This window comes from Microtus pennsylvanicus, chromosome 1 (genome assembly GCF_037038515.1).
Source record: "Microtus pennsylvanicus isolate mMicPen1 chromosome 1, mMicPen1.hap1, whole genome shotgun sequence".
Classification (NCBI taxonomy): Eukaryota; Metazoa; Chordata; class Mammalia; order Rodentia; family Cricetidae; genus Microtus; species Microtus pennsylvanicus.
Genome location: NC_134579.1, coordinates 122,412,143 through 122,436,776, shown reverse-complemented (window position 1 = coordinate 122,436,776; position 24,634 = coordinate 122,412,143). Strand labels below are relative to the sequence as shown.

Genomic DNA, 24,634 nt, shown 5'->3' with positions numbered 1-24,634 from the left:
AGCCAAGAGGGGCATTGGGGCAAGACATGGGACAGTGACCTAACTGTCCCTAATGCATGGGCACTTTATCCCTCAGTGGGATAAAAGTGCCCAGGTGGCCTTTTCCTGCCAAGGACCCTCACAGCCTGCAGGCTGTGGATTCCCACAACACAGGGCCTTGGTGTGGTTCTATGAGATGCAGCTACATTACTGTTGCTGCATCTCCCATAGTCTCCTGGCCCAGCCAGTAGGTAGGCCCCACAGGTGCCAGTCTATCCCAGCTCCAAGTCTGGTCAATCACCAGACTCTCTGCCTTAGGACTGCCTAATACAGTGCTCTGAGACCAGGAGACCCTGGGAAGACATGGCCCAAGGCCATGCCACATATACTCAGCAAGGCAGAACTGTCCTCTGTCAGACATGCCTATGGGCAGGTCAGTCAACCCTGGGCCCAGCATCTACCAGCGGGGCATGTGAGCCTGCCAGGGTAGTGGAGCGGAGAGGGAGGGAGACAGAGGGAAAGGAATCAGTGTACAGGGCCACCAGACGCAGGGCTAGGAGACCCTTCTATGCAGATGAACTATGCCGAACTGAGGGCAACAGATGGCAAAAAAGAAATGGGTGTCCCCAGGGCAGCCCGTGGCCAGCAGTCTCGGGGCTGTGGGGCAGGGCAGCCTCTGCCTCACCTGTTTTGTTCCCGTGGGCGTTTCTCATTATTCGAATGGCCGTTGGCTTCAGGGGCGCCAGGAACTCCGTAACGTTTTTCTGGGAGAAAAAGAAATGTGTTTTCCCTTCTGTCTTCACTTTTTACCAGTGAAACACTTCATTGAACTATTACCGATCAGCAACTGGACAGTGACAATTCTCTGACACTTTCTCTTAGGGTTCCAAGCACCTGACAACCTTATCAGGAACGTAGCTTAGTGGCCGTGTGCTTGCCCCCAGTTCTCAAAACAAGAGAAGTAAACACCTGACAACTGACCTCATTGTGTCTGTTAAGTTAGCAGTAACATCATGGATCTGATTTAGTTTTCTTTATCCTGGGGCTTGAACAGAGATCCAAGCACTCTGACCCGAGCTGTCTCTCCATCCCTGTGCCCCCTTGCTTTTAGACAGTGAGCCTGTCCACCCTGGCCCTCCCCTCCGGGATGTGATTCAGCAGCCTCCACACCCACTTCTAGCTCACGGTTTCGCCTCATCCTGGCACCCCCCACCCCATCCTCTCTGTATCCTGTCTTCCGTGAACACACACCTCAGTGACATTGAAGGGGGCTCCCCGGAGCTTCACGGTGTAAGGGGTGGTGGGTTCCTTCTTGCCGACTGGTTTCTCTACCTGAGTGATGACAGAGGAAAAAGGGTTGTGATGAGTACCTGAACCCACACGGCAGGCTGTGGCACACTGGCGCTAGAAGGGGCACCTGCAGCTGGGGAGGCTAGACGACTCCACGAGAATCCGTGACTGTTATGAGCTGAGCCCAGATGGATAGGGACAGGCAGCTGCGGAGCCTTCACTACACCCGAGATGAGGGCTGCACGCAGAGCCTGGCGAGCCGTCGGTCCACAGACAGAGACCTTGGCCCCAGGGAAAATGAGGCATACCCCAGAGGCTGAGCTTTTCCTGTGCCACATACTGCCCAGCACGTTCCAGAGCTAGGCTGGGCAGTACAACCCCACAGGGGTGCTGAGATCATGCTCAGAGTTCTGGAGTTCCAACAGCTCCAAAGAACCTCTGTTCTCGGTCTCTCTGAAGCTCAAAGGCCTATCCTGGGCTGCTGTGTACCCGACTTCCTTCATCACATGGACCCCCAAGGGCCTCCCTGGCTCCAGCTGAAGGATGCATGCATGGTGACTACACCACAGTCATCCTCTGGAAACTGAATGGCCCAATCCAGGCACTGCAGGGAAACATGCCATGAGGCAAGGTGGAGATTAGAGGCCTGAGGGGTGGATGCATCTCACCCAGGGGGACAGGCTCTGAGGGTCAGTGCTGGGATGTGAACTCCAAACTGCCACATGTCCTGGACAGGGCCTGTTGGTTTGAACTGGCAGCAATGAAGTGAAGAGCAGGGCAGGAGATGGGATGGTCCTGGGGAGGAGATGTGGTCCCACCCAAGTGTCCACGTGTCCTGTCTCTGCAGCACAGAGGAATTCTAGTGGGAGATTAGGGGAGGGAGCATCCTTAAGGTCTCAGTCATCTTTGAAATCTCAGCTTCAGAGTCCCGGCCCCACCAACTGCCAGTCACCACCATGGGTGAGCCACTGCACCTCCTGAGCCCCACTTCCTCACCTGTGCGGAGGAGAATCAGTGATTTGCTGGGGACATTACCCAGCATGCAGTGAGGCCTCCCCGACCTCATCTGAATGACATGCTTCCTTACATCTATCTATCTAAATACATGGCAAGACCCACCCAGCTCATGGACACCCCCCAACTCCAGCAACAGGCGGCCTTCCCACGCCAGCTCATCAACACCCCCAACTCCAGCAACAGGTACTCCCCCAACTCCATCTCATCAACACCCCACAACTCCAGCAACAGGCGGCCTCCCCACTCCAGCTCCGGGACCTAGGCTGTAAAGACATCCTGTGGCTAAGTGGCCTTCCCTCCCAGGCAGGTCCCTAGGGAGGGGGCTGCAGTGACCCTGCGTGACCAGGCCCAGTCTCTCCGTCAGCCCTCACAGCGGAACACGCACCTTGTCAGTGGAGGCTGCCCCACTCGTACTCTTCTGCGGGACTGGGGAGGCAGGGGAGCCCTCCTCCTCCTCCTCCTCCTCCTCCTCCTCCTCCTCCTCCTCCTCCTCCTTCTCCTCCTCCTTCTCGCTGCCCTCGACACAGTTCACTGCCTCATCCTCGCTGTCCTCTTCGTCCTCGGAGGACACCTCAGTCTGCCGCACCATCTTGGACTTCAGGTAGTCCATGTCGGACAGTTCCTTCTGCGTGGCTGCCTTTGTCTGCAGGCCTTGCTCCTCTGGGGACACAGAGGGTCAGCGGCCTTAGTGAGCAGAGACAAAATGCCCGCCACGGCCATGGCCCTCACACAAATCCACTCTGATCAACACCTGGCGCTGAATCAGATCACACGTGACTTTGCATGTCTTCCCATTCTGCCCACAACACACAGAGATGTGTGGCTCCTTTCCAGCCCCTCCTCCCTGATAAGATTTAGTCATGTATGTGTCTGTGTGTGGATGTGAGACCATGAGTGCAGTGCCCACGGGTGCCAGCTGGGGGCAGCAGATCCCCTTGGGCTGGAGTTTCAGGCCAATGTGAGCCACTGTGTGGATGCTGGGAACTGAACTCAGATCTGGATGAGGAGTTAAGTGCTCTCAACTGCTGAGTCGATCACCCCCAGCTTCCCAAGATCCCCCCCTTTACGTTAATCTTTAAACAATATTAAAGTAATACACACAACACAGCTCATAGTAGAGACTACTGTAATCTCCTGGTTCAGCAAACTCCACAAGAGTGCGGATTACAGGCCTTGTCAGACACTAGGCTTCTGCACGTGTCTGTGATGCACGCCTGCCACTTTGTCCTTTACTCTTGGTGTCCTTGGTGAACAGTACAGTTTGCACTAAAGTACAGAGGACACCTGGTGTGACATACTCCGATGGCAAGAGCTGGGGGAGAGGAAGCAGGAAAGGGAAGCCTGCTTGAGCAGAGGAGGGACAGCATCCCTTACACTGTAGCCTGTGTGACCCCCTGAGCACACCGTGGGGCTACACCTCTGTTCAGCATCCTCCAGTGGGTTTCCAGTGCTCAGGGTGGAGTTCCAACTCCTTTCTTTGGCTCCCTCTGCCTTAACCCGAAACCAGGCTGTACCTCTCCAGCTCCTGGGCCCTCCCTTCCCCTGAGCCTCTCCAAGGCTGCTCCCCACTTCCCCTGCCTCCCCGCCCTCAGTCCCACATTCCTCAGCCCAGCAGACTTAACCAGGCTGAGCTGAGTTAGTCCCACATTCTCACCGATAAACCAGAACAGCTCTTAGAGTGGACCGTAGGACTTAGGGCCTATGCTCTGTGCTGACTGGCTACTTAGCAGTCACAGCAGGGCCCATGAGGACAAGACACCCTACCACTATCCCCTAGCGCAGCAGGCGCCCTTCTGGGAAGCTTTCCCACAGGCTGTCACCACACCTGCTCAGCTGGGAACCACTTGTCTCCGTCCCTCTGCTCTTCCTGCGAAGCCCACGCTACAGGTACGGGGATCATTGGGGCCTTTTCTCACTGCTGTGTCCCCAAAGCTGTGCTCGCACACTGTATATGCTCGGTGAATACTGGCTAAGTCAGGTGACCAGATCGGCTTGGGGGAGACACACCTGTGGGTGGGCTGCCCATCCCACAGGTGGCTGGAGGGAAGCACCCTTTCCTGCAGCCCTTGTCACCAGAAAGTGTCACACAAAGAGTCCTTTGTATGCTTGTGCCAAGTATATTGTCCTTGTGCCCATTCGGTCGGGGCAAGGCAAAGGCCCACGTGTACCTGGGGTGTACGCTCACCTTCAGGTTCCTCTCCAGTCAGCTCCTCCTCACTCTCCTGTCCTGAGTCTGAGTCTGAGTCGAAGTTCAGATAGTCACTCGCTGGCTTGGTCTTTGCTCTCGGGAGCTCGGTGTTCAGAGCATCGTTTGCCCACGTGGCCACCTGGGCCCTCTTCTGGTGAATCGACAGGAACTCCTGGAACTCGGCATCTTCCTTCAGCTGCGGCAGTCAGCCGGCGGAGAGGCAGGAAAGAGAGAGGTGAGGCAGAGGCTCTCCAGCCCTCCACCGTCTCTCTCAGTGTTCACACCCACCCACCTCCAACCACAGAACACTCACCTTCTCCAGGTCACTGGGCACCTTTTTCTTTTTGTCATCCTGAAAGTGGAAGGCAGACAGAGTCATGGCAATGATGAAGGCGGGAAGATGAAGTGCACTGCCCTGGGCATGCCCACCTTCCAAAACCATCCGAAAGATACTTTCCACTCCCTCCCAGCCAGAGACCACCCTGCCAACACCAGGCACCGGGCTGGGCACACCGCCTGCATACTTTTTTAGTGTCTGAGGGAATGGAGTCTTGTGATGACTGCTTGGGCTGGCTGGGCTTCTGGGCATGTTTGCTCCAGGCTCGGGGTTTCGTTGGGTCTCCAAAGGACTTGCAGAATTCCACCTGTATGGGGAAAAGAGCTGGCTTCCACAGCTGCTGCGACACCCAGACACGTGTATGCCCCCTTCAGCTCCAGGGGGTGTGGCTTTCCCAGAATGCAGTGGTCACTGACTTGCTGAGTGCATTAAAGCGATCCACCCAACCTAGACATCGTCCTCCAAAAAGTCATTCTGGCCACTGCCATTCAGAGAACTAGCTCTGTCTCCCATGCTCTCCAGTAGGTGACAGGAAATGATGCTGTCCCCTCTGCTCATACCAAAATGTTAAGACAGAGACTGGGGGGCCCAGGAAGCAGGTGACAACAGAGCGAAGACAGAACTTGGGGCACATGGGGATTGGAAATCCACATTCACCCCCTAGGCTAACAAAGGATGTGGGGGGGGCAGCACCTGCCAGGCACAGGGCAACAGCAAATGGTGGCTGTCAGGGTGACGACAGGAGCGCAGAAGAACGCCAGGGACCGTGTATGAACTGATGTGGCGCTCAGCCCTGTCACCTCGGGTACACTTTCAGAGGCAGCTTTGGGGGGACACGCCCATGAGCCACCCCCACAGTCCAGGCTGTTACCAGTTAGCAAACCACTTTATCCCAGTGACATGCCTTTAGAAGAGACTGATTCTATCAATTCTACCATAATCATAAAGTGTTTAGGGTACAAAGGTCGAACAACAGAGAAGAGTACAACAAAGTCAAAGCTTTAACTCATCAGACATTCTGGAGAGGGAACAGTTAGCAGATTCTCAGGAAATGATGCTTGGGCTCTTGAGAGCTTGGGTAGTCCTGAGGGGTAAGGCAAACTCTCCACGGCAGGCAGGATGAGACTCTCTGACTCACCGTGATCCGGGATGTGTCAATAAAACTCCGGTTGAAATGGCTCAGTGCTGCCTGCGCCTCCTCCTCCGACTTGAAGCCTATAAAGCCAAACTTGCGGAACTTGCCATCTTTGGTGAACTTAAGGCTGCAGTCAGTCAGTGTGCCAAAGGCGGAAAACAGCTGCCGGAACCGCTCCTCCTTCATCTAGGGGAGAAGGGGCATGATGAGGAGCCGGGGATCCCCAGAGCAAAGAGACAGACAAGCTGGACGCCTAGAGGACCTGGAGGTCACCCTGCAGGTGAAAAGATGGCAACATGGAGCCTGATGCCAGCTGAGTACCACAAGCAGGTTACCACTTCTTTAGTGAGGGAATGAGACCCCAAGGCACCTCAAGTGCTTTCTTATTTATCCTGGGCCCTGTGAGGTCCATATCACTTACAGCATCCATCTGTGGCTGAGGCTTTTCTAAATAAACAGACAAGGGAAGTTGTGTAAATGTTTACTAACCGTGGGAGGGAAGAATGGAACCCATTAAAGACAACCACACCCTGATCCCCAGCACCTGGGGCTGCACTGTGGCTCACTGCAAAGAAGAGTATGTAGCCCTCACTGGGCTCTAACTAGAGATCCATCTGCCTCCCTTCCCAGTCCCAACAGAAATGCTCCACCACACCCCGGTATTTCAAAAGGGACACTTCAGATGTGCAGACGTGTTTAAACCCTGGTGATGAAGCCAGGGATAGTGATGTGCACTTTTAATTCTACGACTCTGGAGGCTTAGGAGGTAGATTTCTTAAATTTCACACCAGCCTGATCTACATGTCAAGTTCCAGGACAGCTAGGGCTACTAACCAGACCCTTTCTCTAAAAAGAAAAGAATCCTGAGATGAAGTTGTGTATGGTGAGGCAGAGGCAGGAGGATGGCAAATTCAAGGTCAGCCTGGGCTACAAACTAAGGTTCTGTTTGTCTGTCTCTTTCTTTCATTTTGTTTTTCAAGACAGGGTTTCTCTGCATAGCCTTGGCTGGGCTGTCCTAGAACTCACTCTGTAGCCAGGCTGACCTTGAACTCGCATCCTCCTGCCTCTGCCTCTCAAATGCTGGGATTAAAGGCGCGCGCTACCACTGCCTAAAAAGACTGTGGTTCAAAACCAAAATCCCAATGGAGTAGAGCATCCTGGATCTCTCTTCTGGTACTCCAATGCCATCAGTGAGGTCGAAGGCTCAGAGTGAGGAAGACTAGATGGTGGGAGAGAATCAGAAGATGGGGTGACAGAAGCGAATCAGAGTCACAGAGGACAATGGACAGAACATGCTGAAGAACCTTAAGAAGATCCGCTGGCAGCCATGGTGTGTCATGTTGAAAGGTTAGACACCCCCGCCAGCTGTCAGTGCCTGACAACACCTTGACATTAGGCTCCCTGACTTCTGAGATGATAAAAATAAAAAAACAAAATACCGCCGGGCGGTGGTGGTGCACGCCTTTAATCCCAGCACTTGGGAGGCAGAGGCAGGCGGATCTCTGTGAGTTTGAGGCCAGCCTGGTCTATAAGAGCTAGTTCCAGGACAGGCTCTAAAGCTACAGAGAAACCCTGTCTCGAACAACAAAACAAAACAAACAAACAAACAAAAAACCAATGTTGTTTCAACCACTTTATCAAGGAAGTGATGGGAAATTAACATGTTATTACTATAATGTGGCTAAAATGTCCCACGGTGTAGACAGCTGGATGCTTTATTCTCAACAGGCCAGACTTCCGGGTGTGGCTCAAGGGCAGTGGTTCTCGACCGGTTGCAACCCCCTTTGTGGGATGTGTATCAGATATCCTACACATCACATGTTTACATTACAATTTACAATAGTAGCAAGATGACAGTTATGAACGAGCAACAAAATAATTTTATGGTGTGTGTGTGGAGGGGCTTTTGCCAGAACATGAGGAACTGTATTAAAGGGCTGCAGCTTTAGGAAGGCTGAGAACCACTGCTCTAGGGGCATGTGGCCCCACCAACAGCCCAAACGAATTCATTTATTTATTTGTTTGCTTCTTTAATTTTGCCATATCTTGCTATGTAACCCAGGTTGGCCTCTCGCTTGCCATCCTACTGAAAGCTGACAATGGGTGTGTGCCACCACACTTGGCTTTGAAACAAGTCTGGAGCTGAGCTTGCTCCGTGATAGTGGAACAGTAAGTGTTCTGGTCTGCTTCCTGCTGTTGCCATCCACAGCAAAACCAAAAGCAACTTAGGGAGGACAACGGCTTATTTGGCTTACAGGTCCCAGTCACACATCCAGGGAAGCCAAGGCAGGAACTGAAGCAGAGACCGCGGAGGAACTCTGCAGACTTTACTTGCTCAGCTAGCATTTTATGCTACCCAGAGGTGACACCACCCACAGCGGGCTAGGCCCTCCCACGTCAATCACCCATCAACGTCTCACAGACTTGTCCACCGGGCAATCACATGGAAGCAATTCATCAACTGAAATTCCCTCTTTCTAAGTGACTCCGACTTGTGTTAAGTTGACCAAAATTAACCGCCACCACAAGGAAGGGTCCTCTGAGTGGCCACCTGGTCGCCTGTCACCACATAAGCGCGCTGGTTTCCTCCTCGACCCCGCACGGCACGCGGTTACCGAATGCCTGCTACCGGGTGCCAGTCCTGCCTCAGACTTAAGAACCCCTCCATCCTCCCGCCTCATTCACTTCCGGACCTCTCCCACGGCTCCTGCTCACCCCATTAGGGAGGTTCTTCACGATCAGTCGCGACATGGCTCCCAGGTCCTCCAAGCTTCTGATTCACGCACCCCGCCACACCAACTTCCCACAACTTTCACGCCACCTCACTGGGCGCCGCCATCTTTGGCGCGTCACGTGGCCCCCCACCAGATTCCGCCCGGAAGTGGGCGTGGCCTCACAGAAGCGTCTCCAGGGAAGTCACGCCCTCAGGAGGGGAAGGAGCGCTGAGAGCTTTCTGCGCAGGCGCAGTTTCTCCTCCGAGTCCTGGCGATGACAATGCTCGGTAAGGCCGGCAGGGGGCGCTGGTGCCGAAAGCCCGTAGGGTGACTGAGAAAGAGTAGGAATTTTTGCTTAAGAAAGACTTTTTTTTTTCCCCCGGCTGGTGATGCTCACACTGCACCCGAGAGGCAGAGGTTGGTGGAGCTCGAAGCAAGTGTGGTCTACAGAGAGAATTCTCTGGCTGTTACACAGAAAAACCCTGTTTCAAAAGAAAAAACAAAACAAACCCTTATTACAAATTCATTTGTTTATTGTGCATATATGTGTGTATATGAATATATATGTGTATATGTATATATGTGTATGTGTCTGTGTGTATGTGCATATATTCCAGGGTTCACATGTGACCGCTGGAGGACAGCTTAGCAGTGGGTCTCAGAGATCAAAGTCAGATGGTCAAGCTGGGCGGCAAAGCCCCTTAACGGGCTGAGCCATCTCAGCAGCCCCCTTGCTTCCTTTTTATATAGAGAAACTGCCAAGCACTGATTCAATGACTGAGCATGTTCTGTTGAAAGACCCTACAGACCCCCTCCTCAAAACCCGTAGCTAGCATGCTCCTGGGGGAACGTCCTGTTTGCTTTTAAAAAAATTCTCCGGATCAGCAGCCAGCCTGCTCCCGTAAGAACATCCCATGTGCTTGAGAGAGCAGGAGATCTATGAGATAGAGATAGGAAGACTGCAAGGCAAGATGTCAATAAGATAGGATGTCAACAAAGCAGGTTAGCTATAAGATAGGAACAGGATAATTGTTGCCAGGCATCCATGCTGAGAGAGGAAACCATTCATGCCCCTGCCTCATTCCGGTCGACCGATAACCACGCTTTTGCTTCTGTAAACTTGCTTTTTGCTCTTCCCTATAAAAAGCCCGCCCTCCAGTTGGCAGGTGCTCAAATCTTCCGAGAGATCTTGATGCCTACAGGTACCTGTGTCTACACAATAAACCTCTTGCGATTTGCATCCATGTGGTCTCGGCCTGTTCCTTGGCATTGGGGAGGTCTCCTCCCGAAAAGAGGTCCTCGTCGAGGGTCTTTCACTGTGAATATTGTTATAGGGTGAGCATTGACGACAACAGCCCTGTTTTGCAGGCAGGTGAACGAGGACCTGTTGAATGGTGGTCTTGAGTCAAGCCACCTAGGTAGGTGCTAAGTAGAGCCTCACAATGATTACCAACTGCCTATAACCTTACAGGCATCCCACTGCTCTCTGGGGAACCCTTTTAACCCCTCACCTGCCAGCCTCAGGGCTGAGTTCTTGGCCAGACTTGCCTCTGTGGGCTTTGTGCCTGCTGCAGTTAGACGGGTTTTATCCTATTCAGTTCTTAACATGTCCCATTGCATTTCAAGGCCTTCTCTGGACCTGTTCTTAGGCACGGGAGATTTTAAATGGAGACTCCTGGTTCTCTACAGAGAGGGCACCATCTACTATCATTACCCACAATGCCTCAGCTGAACCCTGCGTCTTCCCATAAAGCCTTTGCAATTTTCTTCTAAAAGACATTCACCAGGTGGGTGACAGTGGTGAATTTAATCCCAGCACTCAGGAGGTAGAGGCAGGCAGCAGTCAGATCTCTGTGAGTTTGAGGCCAGCCTGGTCTACAGAGCGAGTTCCAGGACAGCTAGGGCTGTTACGCGGGAAACCCTGTCTTGGGGAAGAAAAGACATTTCACCCCACCTCCCCATGTCCTTTGTTCCTGTTGGCAGCTTTATTAAGATACAGTTCACATGTCACACAATTACTCAAAGTGTAGGATTCCAATTGGCAACATAGGAGCTTGCTGCCAAAATTGAAAACCTGAATTTTTACCCCTTTTACTCCCTGGTACCTCATAGTGGAGGGAAGGAGCCAATGCCAGCGAGTTGTTCTCAGACCTCCACGTACATGTGATAGCACACACCCCACCAAACACAAAATAAAATAAAAGTGTCTGACTTGATGGTCTTTAGTATATGGACAATCTTTCACGCGTCACAACCTTAGAAAATTTTTATTGAAAACTGCTTTTTATGCAATCTATTTTGATCATGGTTCCCCACGACTCCTCCCAGATTCTTCCCAACTCCCCACCAACTAAACTCCCAGCCCTTTCTCTCTTTCTCTGTAGAAAGCAAACAAACAGAACAAACAAAAACTCCAAAAAAAAATGGATTTTTTTTAAAAAAATCAAAGAAAAAAACAAGAAACAAACACACACATAAACACCATATAAACACCAAATCTGAAACACAAATCATACACAAGCAAAGTACCAGGACATTCTTAGTTTTTCTTCCAGAAGCCCAGCACCTGCCATCATTCCTCCCCACTCAGAACCTAGAATGTCCGCAGAGTCTCTATGGCCGCGTTCCCCTCCTGGCGCGTTTCCCTTGGCACCTTGTTTCCCAGCTTCATCCACGTCCCTGGGTGAATTGTTCTTCGTTCCATTTCTTTCCCCTGACTAGTGTTAAATGTCTGACCCTGCTACTTTTGTGTATTCACCCGTCAGCCTCAGACATCCGGATGGGTCCGGTCTGTGTGAATTATGTTGCTGAGATCGTCTGTGTGTACGTCTTTATGTGGACACATGTTTTCATTTCTCACGGGCACGGTACTGGGGTGGGATTCCTTGGACACACGTAATTCTGTAGGAACTTGTGAAAAAAATAGTTTTTCAAACTGTGTCATATTTCTAAGGTAGCGTGTAAAAATTCTCATTTCCTGTTCTACCATTTTCATTTTTTTTTATTACACCTGTCCTGCTGGCTGTTCTTGCTTTGATTTGGATCTCCCTGTTGGCTGGTGAAGGTGGCTATCTTTGTCTCTGAACCCACCCTCTCCTCCCTTCTCCCCATCCCTGCTCTCCAAGACCGGCTCCAGCACAATGCCTGGACCAGCAACATCTTCCTTGCTGAGTGCCAGGTGCAGGGAGCTTGTGTGTCCAGAGGAACTTAAAGCTGCAGAAGTCACTGCTGGGGCTGGGGAGAAGGCTCAGTCAGTTAAGTGCTTGCCTTGCAAGGATGAGGACCCAGGTTAGATCCAGGACCCACGTACAGATGCCAGCTGTGGTAGTTCCTGATAGAACTCAGTGCTGGGGAGCAGAAGGCAGAGGTAGGTGGATCCTGGGGGTTCCAGGGCCAGCCAATCTAGACTAATTAGTGAGTTCCAGGACAGAAAAGACCCTGCAAAGGCGGGGGACAATATTCCTGAGGATGACACTAGGGTTGTCTTCTAGAGCTCTCTCTCTCTCTCTCTCTCTCTCTCTCTCTCCCCACATACACACGTATGCACGTACATGTGCCACACATGCACACACACAAGTATACACGCACATGTACTACATATGCACACACACGTGCATGCACGCACATGCATCACACACACATACATAAGTGCACACACATATACACATTCGGGAATCTTTTAAAGCATTGCTTCCAGGGAACATATTCAGCTGATTTCCAAGCTATAGCCAGGCAGCCTGCTCATACCTTCGCAAAGCTCCCCACCAGGAGCCGAGTGAGCCGCCAACAGCTGTTTATGGAATGCTGATCACAGGAAGAGCTTGGCATAGTTTGAGCATCTGGAAGGTTTGTGAGCAGAGCCAGGTGGCTATGTCTTGTCTCTGAGGGAGTGAAGTTAGCAGCAGGCAGATATGGGGTGGCTGTCACCTAAGACAAGCACAGCAGCTCCAGATACCAGACCAGGTGTGCAGAGAGCTTTGAGAGGGGGTGTGGCCCTGAGGACATCTTAATCTCAGGCGTCTCACTAGAGAGCCGAGAGAGACAGCGCCCCCTTCTGGCTGCCATGGGCACTGCACTCATATGTGCAAAACTACAGGCAGACACACATATGTACACATCATCTAAAATAAAAGAATGTTTTAGGAAGAAGAAACAGCATGCTCTAGAGCCCAGAGGCCATCAGTACCCTCCCCCACAAACTGGGCTCTGAAATGCACTGGCCAGGGCAGGGGCCATGGAAGCTGGGGTGGTTTCCAGGAGCTGTGGGAAGAGAGGTGGGGCCATCACAGAGCTACATGGGGTGTGGCTGTTTTAAAGGCCATGTCTAGTCTGCCTGCTCCCCCCATTTCCCACTGTAGCCTCACACTGGGCAACCCAACCAGAATCTAGGGCTTGGTGATTGTCTTAGTCACTGTGCTATTGCTAAGGAGAAATACCATGGCCAAGGCAACCCGGATAAAGAGAAAGCGTTTAATTAGTGACTGGCTTACGGTTTCAGAGGCTTAGTCCGTAACCATCATGGTGGGGGGTGTGGTGTCACACGAGCAGGCATGGTGATTGAACGGTAGGTGAGAGCTACATCTTGATCCACAGGCAGAGGGGGAGGGAGGGAGGGAGACAGAGACAGAAGAGAGACAGAGAGAAACACACAGAGAGACACAGAGAGAGAGAGACAGAGATAGATAAACACACAGAGATACACAGAGAGAGAGAGACAGAGAGATAGATAAACACACAGAGATACACACACACAGAGAGACAGAGGAAGAGACAGAGAGAGACAGAGAGACAGAGAGATAGAGAGACAGAGAGATAGAGAGACACAGAGAGACAGAGAGATAGACAGAGAGAGACAGAGAGAGACATAGACAGAGAGAGACACACAGAGAGACGGAAAGACAGAGAGACAGAGACGACAGAGAGAGACAGGGGAGAGACACAGAGAGACAGAGAGAAACAGAGACAGAGACACTGAGCCTGCTGGAGGCTTTCAAATCCTCAAGTCTGCTCCCAGTGACATACCTCAACAAGGACATACCTAATCTATCCATGCAGTTTACCAGCTGGGGACAAAGCGTACACACGTATGAACCTATGGGGATCATCTTCATTCAACCCGCCACATTGACCAGGGATAGGGGCAATACGTAGAGGGGGTACAAGGCGGGGTGAAGGAACAGGGATGGTCGACTAGGGACCAGCTACTGGAGAATGGTCACAACCTCTAAGATACGCCAGAGGATGGGAGCAAACCAAGTACAATCTGTCATGTGCATTGTCCTTCTAGTGTAGGGGGTGATGGCAAGGAGAAAGGGCACACACTGTCTCCGTTGCCACGGCAACCTCACACTTAGCCCTCCTCCCAGGGCACTCCTCAGCTTCCCCACATCTCACTGCAGTCTCCTCTGCCCAGTGAGACCACACCTTGCCCTCTCCCCAGGGGAAGCAATGATTCCATTTTAACTCATTCACTTCTCAGACCCAGTTTCCAAATAAGGTTCCCCATGTGGCTCTCAATGTTAGAGCTAGTAGGATATCGATTTCTAAGTGTTTCCCAACCCTTTTTCCTGTTTTTTTTTTGTTTGTTTGTTTTGAGAGATGGTCTTTACACATAGCCTTGGCTGTCCTAGAACTCACTCTGTAGACCAGGCTGGCCTGAAACTCAGAGATCTGCCTGCCTCTGCCTCCTGAGTGCTGGGATTAAAGTTGTGCACCACCACTGCCAGGTTTATATTCAACCTTTAACAATCACATTAGTCGTGGGGGGGGAGGTGCACGCCTTTAATCCCAGTACTAGGAAGCAGACGCAGGCGGATCTCTGAGTTCGAGCCCAGCCTGGTCTACAGAGTGAGTTCCAGGACAGTCAGGGCTACACAGAGAAATCTTGTCTCAAAAACCAACCAACAACAAAAAACCCAAAACGAAACAAAAAACCAAAGCCAAAAATCCCCAATTACATTAGCCAAGATGATCTCACAGGCCCATGAGGAGGTGACAGTGAGCGGTGCTTCTGAAAAGGGGACAGAGAAAGTGGTGTGGAAGAGGAACGCATCTTTTTAAAAGTATTTATTTATATTTCTTGTTTGTGCATGTGCAAGAGAATGGGAGTGCAGTGCCCCCAGTGGCCAGAAGAGGGCGCGGGATACCCTGGAGTTATCGGATGTGGGTGGGTGCTGGGAACTAAATTTGGTCCTCCAGCAGATACTTTTTTTTTTTTTTTTGATTTTTCGAGACTGGGTTTCTCCTTAGCTTTTGGTTCCGGTCCTGGAACTAGCTCTCCTAGACCAGGCTGGTCTTGAACTCACAGAGATCCACCTGCCTCTGCATCCTGAGTGCTGGGGCGGGATTAAAGGTGTGTGCCACCACCGCCCGGCTTCGGGCGAGCCTCTTAACCACTGAGCCATTGCTTCAGCCCCAAGAAGACGTCGTTTATGTTACGTAGCGATTTGACAGAAAACAACTTCTGACTTTTTAAAATTAATGACGGTGTTAACGACATACGGATAGAGCTATACTGAAATTAGCACGGAATCAGTTGGCGGTGATGATCATGGAAACCATCCCCAAGGCACGGGGGGGACACACACAAAAGCAAAGATTATCAACTTGGCTGGATGTAGGAGACACTCGTGGGGTGTAGCTATGATTTAATTGCCAGAAAGACGTAATTGAGGGTGTGAGAGCCACAAATGTGGGTGGTATCATTCCAGGGGCTGGGACCCCAGCATTCATCTCTCTCCGCTTCCTGACCTCAGATGCAATGAGGCTGCCTGTCGCACAGTCCTGCCGCCTTGCTTCCCCACCACGGTGGACTGTACCCTCAAACGGTGTCAAACAAACCCTTGCTGCTTTCCCGATGCCTTAAGTTGTGATCGTCAGGCCTTTGGTCACACAACAAGAAAACAAACTAACACTTGGATTGAATGACTTTCCCCTAAAGGGCAGAGGAACCATTTCAGGTTTGGTGAGCTGCAGAGTCTCTGAGGAGGGAGCTTCTGCTCAAAGGCAAGTCCAAGCAGTGCACGTAGACAGGGGGATTTACTTGAGAGCATTACGTCTATCAAAGGTTACACCGCATCCTACATATGAACCCCGCTATCAGGCTGGGGAGATGGCTCCGGGGCAGAGTGCCCGCGGGGGAAGCTCGAGGACCAGACATGCCAAGGCTCTCAGGGAGGGGGACAGGAGAGAATTTCTGGAAGGGAAGCAGTGAATGACAAAGAGACTTCCTCTCACGCAAGGTGGATGACAGACACCGGGATTGTCCTCTAAACTCCCTACACGCCATGGCACCGCCCACACACATGCATGAGATCAAGAAAATGCAATTATCACATGTGAACTATGATTATTTATTTTAATTTAAAACATACCTTCAATTCTGGGGACCACTCGGGGTCACCGTGCTTCAAAGTCGTTTGTTGACTCTGCCCCATTTTTTAATGTACGGAAATGTCCTTAAACAAGGAGGGATGTGACCACACCCCAAGACCCTGTCAGGATAGGCTGGCTCGGTCTTCATGGGGGGACTCTGGGGGCTTCGCCTTTAACTAAAGGGCAGCACAGGCGACTCCCCAGGTCCCAGATTCATAGACTTTGATTTTTATTATTTTTCATGAACTGCCGTTATTAAAACACACAACTAAATATAGCTTCCCCCCAGAGACGGCTCAACTCAGAAAGGTGTTTTAAAGGCATTAAAAAAATGGAATGCTCTTTATGAACCCCATGTCCCTACGCTGGTCGGGGAAATATGGTTGCCACATGTCCGGAAGGCTGCTCTGTTCGCGGCCTCTGTCCCCGTGCGTTAATAAGCTTGCTCACCTTGGCTTTATTGTGTCCTCCTTGCCCTCCTGACTTCCTGTCTTGCCCCCTACCCCTTGCCCCCTCTTTTCCTCTCCTCCTACCACTTTAAATTTGGGGGGGCACCTGGAACCCCCAGGTTGGCCTCAGGAATTAAAAACAAAACCAACCCAGGGTGGTCTCGGCAGCTCCAGCCACAGTGATTGGTTCCTGCATAAATTCGGGACCCTGAGGCACCGGAACCAGTCCCGAGGGGGCTGGTTTCCCATCTAGGGAAAAGCAAGCACTGAAGGGGCCAGAGAAGTGGTTCTCAACCCATGGGTCATGAACTCTGCAGGGCTGAACGACCCTTTCACAGGTGGCACCTAAGACTATCAGAAAACACGGGTGTTTATCTACATCACGATTCATAACAGTAGCAAAATCAGAGTTAGGAAGTAACAAGGACTGTAATTTTATGGTTGGGGCACTACAACATGAGGGACTGCATTAAAGGGTCGCAGTGTTAGGAAGGTTGAGAACCTCTGGCTCTGGAGGATGGAGAAAGGGATTACACAGGAGCTCCTGGTTTCCCGTGTTGCTGTGTGTCCTATTGATTGGGACCCCCCAGGACCCCCAGAGGGGCTGCCGAGACCCCTTGGGATGCTTAATATTACTTGAAGCTTATTTAGCCTGTGTCTCTGTGTGTGTGTATGTGTGAACATGCACAAGGGCACACACATGTAGACACAGATGTCCGTGTGTTTCTGAATCTCTCTCTCCCTTGTTTCTGAGATAGATTCAGCAAGGCTGGCTAGTCTGCCTACTCCAGGGATTCCCCGCTCCCCCTCCCCCCATTCAGCAAGGCTGCCTAACCTCTCAGAGCTCAGCTCCAGGGATCTGCCCTCCTTCCAGGTGCCGGGGTTAGGGACTCACTCACCCAGCTTTTCCCATGACTCCTGGGGGCTGCATTCCTTCCATCTGCAAAGTCAGCAGCTTTCCCTCTCTGTGGAGGTCCCAGCTTCTACTCTTAAAGACACAGGTGTCAGGGGTGGAGAGATGGCTGAGTGGTTAAGAGCTCTGGCTGCTCTTCAGAGGACCTGAGTTCAATTCCCAGCACCCATACTTGGTGCCTTCTTCTGGCCTGCAGGCACACATGCGGAGAACACTGTATGTATATGTAAATTTTTATAAATAAATATTCATATACATAAATACATTTATAAATATATACTGTACATAAAATATTATATAAATAGATAAATATAAAAACATATATTAAGAAAATCTTTTCTAAAAAAGATATAACAGTAATACTAACAAAGGCCAAATAACATTAAAAAAGAAAGAAAGAAAAAGATACAGGTGTTATTTAAAACTTTTGTGACAGCCACATTCCCCCTTCCCTCCAGCTCAACACTCTCCAGGAGAGGAGCAGAGAGGAACCCAACCCGGCTTCAAATTCCCACTTGGACACTTTCTGCTGTGTGACCTTGAACAGGTCAGTCACCCACTCTGAAAACTTCATCCCTCGTTTGAAAAACAAGACTGCTAAGCACTCATCTTCAGGGGAGTGTGTGCGCACATGAGAACCAGAGGGAATGTATTCACACACCTGTTATCACAAAGCCAACAGCAGTTAACAACAAACTGGTGTTTTGAAGCATTGGCTATAGAGACTAGCTCTCCCAAACTTCACAAAAGCCCAGGGATAGCCGTGCAATTATGGAGGGCTGAGCTTGCCCAGCCTGGAGCTTTGGTCAGGGCTGTAGCACCGAGTCCTACCGGCCACTGGCTTGGTCTGGATTTCTGTCTGGTTATCTGCCTCCCTGTTACACTTCCAGGTTCGTCCTGTCTGGGAGGAAGGCTGTTAGGAAAGATGTCTGCAATTCCAAGCTAACGCCACCAGGGAGAGCAAGAGGACCGCGGAGTAGTGCAAACCACGGCCTCTTTCTCCCTGGAAGGATCCAGACCAACACAGGACTCGCTTGGTTCCAGTTGGCTGGTCAATATTTCTGCAAACACGAATAGGTTGGAATACCGAGTGACTGAAAGAAGCCAGGGAGCCAGCAGGGTGGGGATGGCAGGATTTGTAAGGGATGGGCCGCCAAGGACTTGAAGGGACTCAGATGGGGGAGGGCATGGTCCCCAGAGGTGTGGGCCCTGGTAAAGGAACACCAGAAGAGGCCAGGGAACCATAGTAGGCAGAGAAGCACTTCTCCAGCTCCCCTAGGGGCAAGCGCCCTCTCAGGTGTGAAGTTATGGGCCCTTAAGATGGGAAAATTTGGGGGAATTGCCCAGTGGGCCCTTGGGCCATCCCTTGTATCCCAAGACAGAAGATCTAGGCATGACCAACAAAGTCATGTGGCAAGGGGAGGTTAGGAAGGGACGACAAGTGGAAATCCCAGGGGCAGCATCTTCCCCTCGAATGTCTAGGGCAGTGCTTCTCATACGTGGGTGGAGACCCCTTTTCATGGGAGTCGCCTAAGACCATCGGGAAGCACAGATGTTTACATGAAGTAATGCATCACTGTGGGCTTAACTTTGGGGCTTTAAGGACATGCTCCTAAAGGCGCCTTGGTTGATGGGTGTGTGTGCGTGTGCATGTGCGCGCGTGTGTGTAAGTGTGCAAGTGTGTGTGTGTGTGCTAGTGTGGTTTTACACATATGACCGCAGGCTTCAACTCTGAGTGTGAGAAAGCTGGGTCACTGTGTCCCTATGAGTCGGGGGTCCCATCCTCAAGGGACCTCCCTGCCATCTTCATCCTGTTCGGACGTCTCACAGGCAAGAGAGACCTCCCGACGACAGATTGTTTGATTCCTCTGTCGTGGTCATCAGGCTGCTGGGATAGGCTGCCATCTTCAGCAGCATCAGCAGCAGGCGGTCCGTCATAAAGTCAGAAGAACGGATAGAGACCGTGGAGCTGGTTTTCACCTATGCTGGCAACCCCTCCTCTGATCTCCAAGCTGTGTTACCTCGGGAAGGATGATTAACCTCTCTGTGCAGGTTAAACTTCTTCTCCCTGGGTCAGGACAGCACCCGACAAGGTCTTTGGCTGCCTTCATCCTTATATTCAGGTATATTCTGGATTCCCGGGAAGGAGGCAACTCGAGGCACCGGGGACAGAACCACTGAGACTCACTGTGGTTTCTGGGCCTCAAAGGCTCCTCCTGGCACTAATGGTCGTTCCTAGTGGATCCTGCAGGTGAAGAGCAGGCCATGCGCACAAGACCTGGCTACTCCGGTGGATACCTAGCGGGACTGGAAAGACTCTAAAGAGAAACAGTGAGAATGTGATTAGAGACATGGCCTCATCCCAGCATGAGGTGGTGGCTGACCACGCATGAGCAGGAGAAGCCTGACCGCCTGACCGGAGCAGTGAGGGGGACGCTGGGGACAGGATGCTGTATCCAGAGGAATGGGTGGACAGTGTGAGGTCCCGTCTGGCAGGAACTGTGACGACGTCCGATCCTTCACGTCTCCCTTCCTGAACGCATCTGTCATGGCCAGATCCACGGGGAGGCAGACTTGGGGGATGGCCCACGTGTGTCCACCCCGTGCTCGCGGGATAGCAGAAGCAGAGAGGAGCTGCGTAGGCGGTGACATCAGGCTCCACATGTCACCTGCTCTCTGGGGGCTCAGATGGGCCCTGGGGGCTCTTAGGTCAAACAGGGACGAAGTGTTGCCTTGCTGTCGTGTCTTTGGGCCTCGGAACCCCCGAGAGAGGGGAATGAGTGAAGTGTGGGGCAGGGGAGGTGACCTGACTTCTCAGCTGTCTCCCAGGGAGCCCAGGTCAACAGGAAAACCCGACTCCTCCTTTCTGAGCCTGATTGGCCCAGGGGATTCGGGAAGGTTCAGAAGAGAATGTTGGCTTTGGGGGGTTCAAAATCCAGGCGGTAAATTTAGAAGCTATGTGAGCACTCATCCTCTCTGATCTGCTCTGAAGAGCTAGCCCAGGACTCCCCTGGGATACCACAGTGTCATCAACAGAGTCAAAGCTCCACTCTCTCGGTCCTAGGCTTCAACGTTGTCTTAGCCACCGGTCAGCTGTGTGGCAGCGGAGACCCCCACATCAGGAAGGCCCCGTTCCGCCCTGCAGCCGTCAGTTCCTCCATGTAGCCGCCAGAGGGCGCACGACCCAGTGCCTGTCCGTTTCTCCCTGTATCCGCCAAAAGGCAGGCAGCTCTGCCCTTGCTTGTCTTTAGCTTGGACTTGCAGGTCATTTAAAGCCACACTGGCTTTGGTTGCGTGCGACAGAAGCCAAAGCAAGACATTCAGCCACAAACCACAGCTCATTGCTCCTGTGTGCGCATGGGTGACAATTCGTACAACATGGGGTGCCTGGGCCAGATATCCCTCTTTGTACCAATTGGTGGATTCCTCCAGTCGCGGCTGGGCTTCTAGGGGAGGCCTGCCAAAAACAGAAACGGATCCACCTGAGGCTGGGCATACCCAGAGAGGCTGAGAGACGTGTCTGAGATCATATGGCTGGGCAGGACTCGAACCCAGGACTCTGATGTCCAAACTTGGCCTTTTTTGCTCCGCTGTGCCTCCAAGAGCAGCATGCTGGGGTGAGCCTGAGGCCTGGACTGGGGTGAAGTACCAAGCCCAGGGGGCATGAGAGAGACTGGTCCGGTATGCCTCCTTCCCATGCTGTCTCTGCCCCGGAGACGCTGGCTCCCCACACGTACACAGCTGCCAGGGATCAAAGTCCTCTCCAAGATGTATTTGCTGTGACTTCCAAACAGACGGGTGTTAGCATGTAGCTAAGAGAAACATCGGGAGGACACAGCGTACAAAAGCCGAAGGCCCTTTAAAGTCCCGGTGATTGATGGGCCCCGCTTTGCTCTCTGGCTCTCTGGGGGCTGGAGTGGAAGGGTGAGGAGCCTGGAGCTCGCGGAGTGCAGGGCAGAGCCACTGGCCGCCGAGGGGACGCCTCCCATGGCCTGCTCCATCTCTGCTGCTTGTGTCCTGAGAGGAAACTGCCCGGGCTATGAGACACAGACCAATATCTGCACAGGAAAATATAAATCCCTCTAGTCTGTGCCAGACTGTGTCAGTCAAGGAGGGGGGAGCACTTTGTAGGTGCTGTTTCTGGAAAACGTGCCCCAGGTGACACAGAGGGCCCAGAACTGGCTGCCAGGGAGGGCTAGGCTCTGCTCTCTGCTCCTGGAATACTGACAGACCACGACAGTGGAAAAGCCCATTGTGGAGGGACATGCTTTTAATCACAGCTCTGGGGAGGCTGAGGCAGGAGGATTGCCAGTTTGGGCAAGTGTGGGCTACATAGTGAGACCCTGCACTCAGACTGGGGACTCTGACCTTGGCCATCCCCCAAAAAGCTTTACAGTCCCAAAGCAGGACTTGGCAGAGGAGAGGAGTGCAGATCTGACTTGAACCAGTTTCTACTTAGTATAGTCTGGGATAACCTCAGACTCTTTGTGTAGCCAAGGATGTCTTTGAACTTCGATACTCCTTCATCCACCACTTGAATGCTGGGATTGATTCCAGGCGTGCTCACAAAGTAGTGCTGGGAACCAAATTTGGCTTTGCGGGTGCTAGACAGGACTCCTAGCAACCAAGCTACACCCCCAGCCTTCTTTCCTTCCCTCTCCCACACCCGTGCATGTATATACCTCAACATTCACATGGAATCCCCAAGACAAATAGTGAGAGTCAGCTTTCTCCTTAAAAAGCAAAAGATTTATTTTAAATTGTCTGTGTGTGTGTATGCGCACGCGCACATGAGTGTGGGTACCCACAGTGACCAGTAGAGGGCATCAGATCTCGTGGAGCTGGAGTTACAGGTGGTTATGAGCTGCCATGTGGATGCTAGCATTGAATCAAGTCTTTTGCAAGAGCAGCCGATGCCCTTCACCACTGAGCCATCTGTCCAGCCCTGGGTTCTCTCCTTCTACCATGTGGGTCCTAGGATCAAACATCAGTGCTTTTATTCCCCGAACCATCTTGGTTTTACAAAACCTCTTTACTTTTGTAATAGTGGATTGGCCTCAAATCTCAATCCTCCTGCCTAAGCTTCCCAAGTGCCAGGAATATTAAGGGCCACCAAGAATTTTTAGAATACGTGGAGACTAAAGACAGGCTGCTTTTGCGAGAGGCTAGCTGGGCCACCTATGGGTTGTGGGTCTCTTTGCTTTTCCATTCCCAAAGCTCCTGGGTTCCTGTAATGTTGGGGCCTTGGGGAAATAAGAAAATCAGCAGGTATTCCAAAGCTCCGGTGACCATCCCAGCAACTGCTGGAGGAAGAGGAATTGCCTCCAAGTCTGCACGCAGCCTGGTTTACAAGAATAGAGCCATGAACTAGAGATGGCAGCACAGGCCTGTTATCCCAGCACACGAGTTGGGGAGATCATGAGCTATAACCCAGCCTGGATTATATAGTAAGCACATATCTAACAACACGAGAGAGAGAGAGAATTCTGGGCTGGAGTTTAGACAGCAGGGTGCTTGCCTTATCATACACAAAGCCCTGGGTTCCATGTCTAGCTCCAGCCTGGAGTACATGAGACACTTCTCAAAAAAAAACACCCCAAATCCAAAGCTTCATGTTATACACTGAACACATGCTCCCCCACTCCCATTCCCAACCCTCATTTGATTTTTTTTTTTTGAGACAGGGTTTCACAGTGTAGCTTTGACTGTTTTGGAACTTGCTCTGTATACCAGGCTAGCCTTGAACTCTGTCTGCCTCTGCCTCCCAACTGTGGGCCACCATGCCTGCTTCGTCGTTTGATTTTTAAAAACACATGGTGACTTTGGGTGTCCTCCATGGTTGTCTATTCCTTTGAGACAGCTACTGTCTCTGAACCCAGAAGTTGCTTTTTCTCAGCTAGACTGGAGGTCAGTAAGCCTCAGCGATCCTCCTGCCTCTGTCCCTCTTGGGGCCAGGGTTATAGGCATGTGTAGGACAGCTGCCTGGTTATGTGGGTGCTGGGATTTGAACGCTGGTCTTCATGAGTGTCGAGCAAGCGTTCTTAACCTCTATGCCAGATCTGCAGAAGTCAGGCATCTCCTTCCACAGTGTGGGTTCCAGGGACTGGGCTCCAGTCCTTGGGCTTGGCAGAAAGTGCCGTTATCAGTTGAGACATCTCGCTTCCTCCTCCTTTGTCTGAAGGACTTGGTACTTTGTGGCCGAGACAAGGCTTGGGTGACAGTGTGGAACTCAGGAAGCGGGGGAGAAAGGATCATGTCCTGATCCTTTGTGAGAGCCACAGCAGATCCAAGGCACACAAATCCTGGCATGTGTGACTGGAGAAATGTCAGCTGCCCATGCACTTGCTGCTCTTGCAGAGGACCCATTTCAAACCCCAGCACCCAAGTAGGTAGGATTCACAACTATCTGCAACTCCAGCTCTGTGTGGGACTCTGACACCCTCTTCTGGTCTCTGTGGGATCCCCCCTAAATAAAAATAAATATATTTTTAAAAGTTCCCAGTGTGTAACAATACTGAGTGTGTAACAATACTACTGTGGTCAGTCTTTGTAGGCCCCTGGCCCTGAATACAGAGCCGGGTTTCCGTTATGTAATTTTCCTGCTGACCAGCAGTAAATAAAATGTAGAGAGACATTAGGAAGTAAGGCATTTTGGGTAATTCCCTTATTTGAATGTAACTGAACCGTTAGCTTGTGTACTTTTGGGGGTGGGGGGAGCAGTACTGGAGGCGGAACCTGAAGACACTTTGCGAGTGACCCTACTGAGCGATGCCTCTAGCTTCTTATTTTTCATTTTCTGGTGATTTTGGGGGGGAGTCTTGTGTACCCCTGACTGGCCTTGAACTCACTGGAGAGTCGAGGATGACCTTCAACTTCCGATTCTCCTGCCTCCACCTGCCGAATGCCAGGATGACAAGCTTGTGCCACCATGGCCGGCTTTTCATTTAATTCTCAATAATGTCCACGTTCGAGAAACAGCTGTTGGAATTCCTGGTCACTTGTCACTATGCTTGTGAGAGGAGAGCGTCAGGGCAGTGTGAGTGTGCGGAGGAGGGGCTTTATGCTCGATAGGAAGTGGGGGTGGGTGAGGGGGTGGAGGGAGGAGAGACTGAGTGGGGGAGAGGGGTCTATGTGTGTGTGTGTGCGCGCACTCACGCATGTGTGTCTATCCATCTGTGTCTGTGTGTTATAGAGAAGCGGGGGTGGCTGGGTGGTGGAGGGAAGAGACTGAGTGGGGG

General features: G+C 51.7%; 1 protein-coding gene across 2 annotated transcripts in view; it reads right to left on the bottom strand.

Annotated features, from left to right (window-relative positions):
• The window catches only part of Rbm19 (RNA binding motif protein 19), an 80,932-nt gene extending 72,123 nt beyond the window's left edge, over positions 1 to 8,809 (bottom strand). Inside the window, exons 1-9 of one of the 2 annotated variants that reach the window (XM_075982059.1) lie at positions 8,662 to 8,803; positions 5,950 to 6,132; positions 4,999 to 5,118; positions 4,788 to 4,826; positions 4,472 to 4,670; positions 2,810 to 2,946; positions 2,672 to 2,767; positions 1,231 to 1,311; positions 665 to 743 (exon numbers count right to left, since the gene is read on the bottom strand). In XM_075982059.1, coding sequence (XP_075838174.1) covers positions 665 to 743; positions 1,231 to 1,311; positions 2,672 to 2,767; positions 2,810 to 2,946; positions 4,472 to 4,670; positions 4,788 to 4,826; positions 4,999 to 5,118; positions 5,950 to 6,132; positions 8,662 to 8,697 — 970 coding nt within the window. In that variant the 5' untranslated portion in view covers positions 8,698 to 8,803. Of the gene's footprint in view, positions 1 to 664; positions 744 to 1,230; positions 1,312 to 2,671; positions 2,947 to 4,471; positions 4,671 to 4,787; positions 4,827 to 4,998; positions 5,119 to 5,949; positions 6,133 to 8,661 lie in introns of both variants that reach the window. The other variant, XM_075982052.1, reaches the window with a different exon arrangement.
• Positions 8,810 to 24,634: the final 15,825 nt, after the last annotated feature.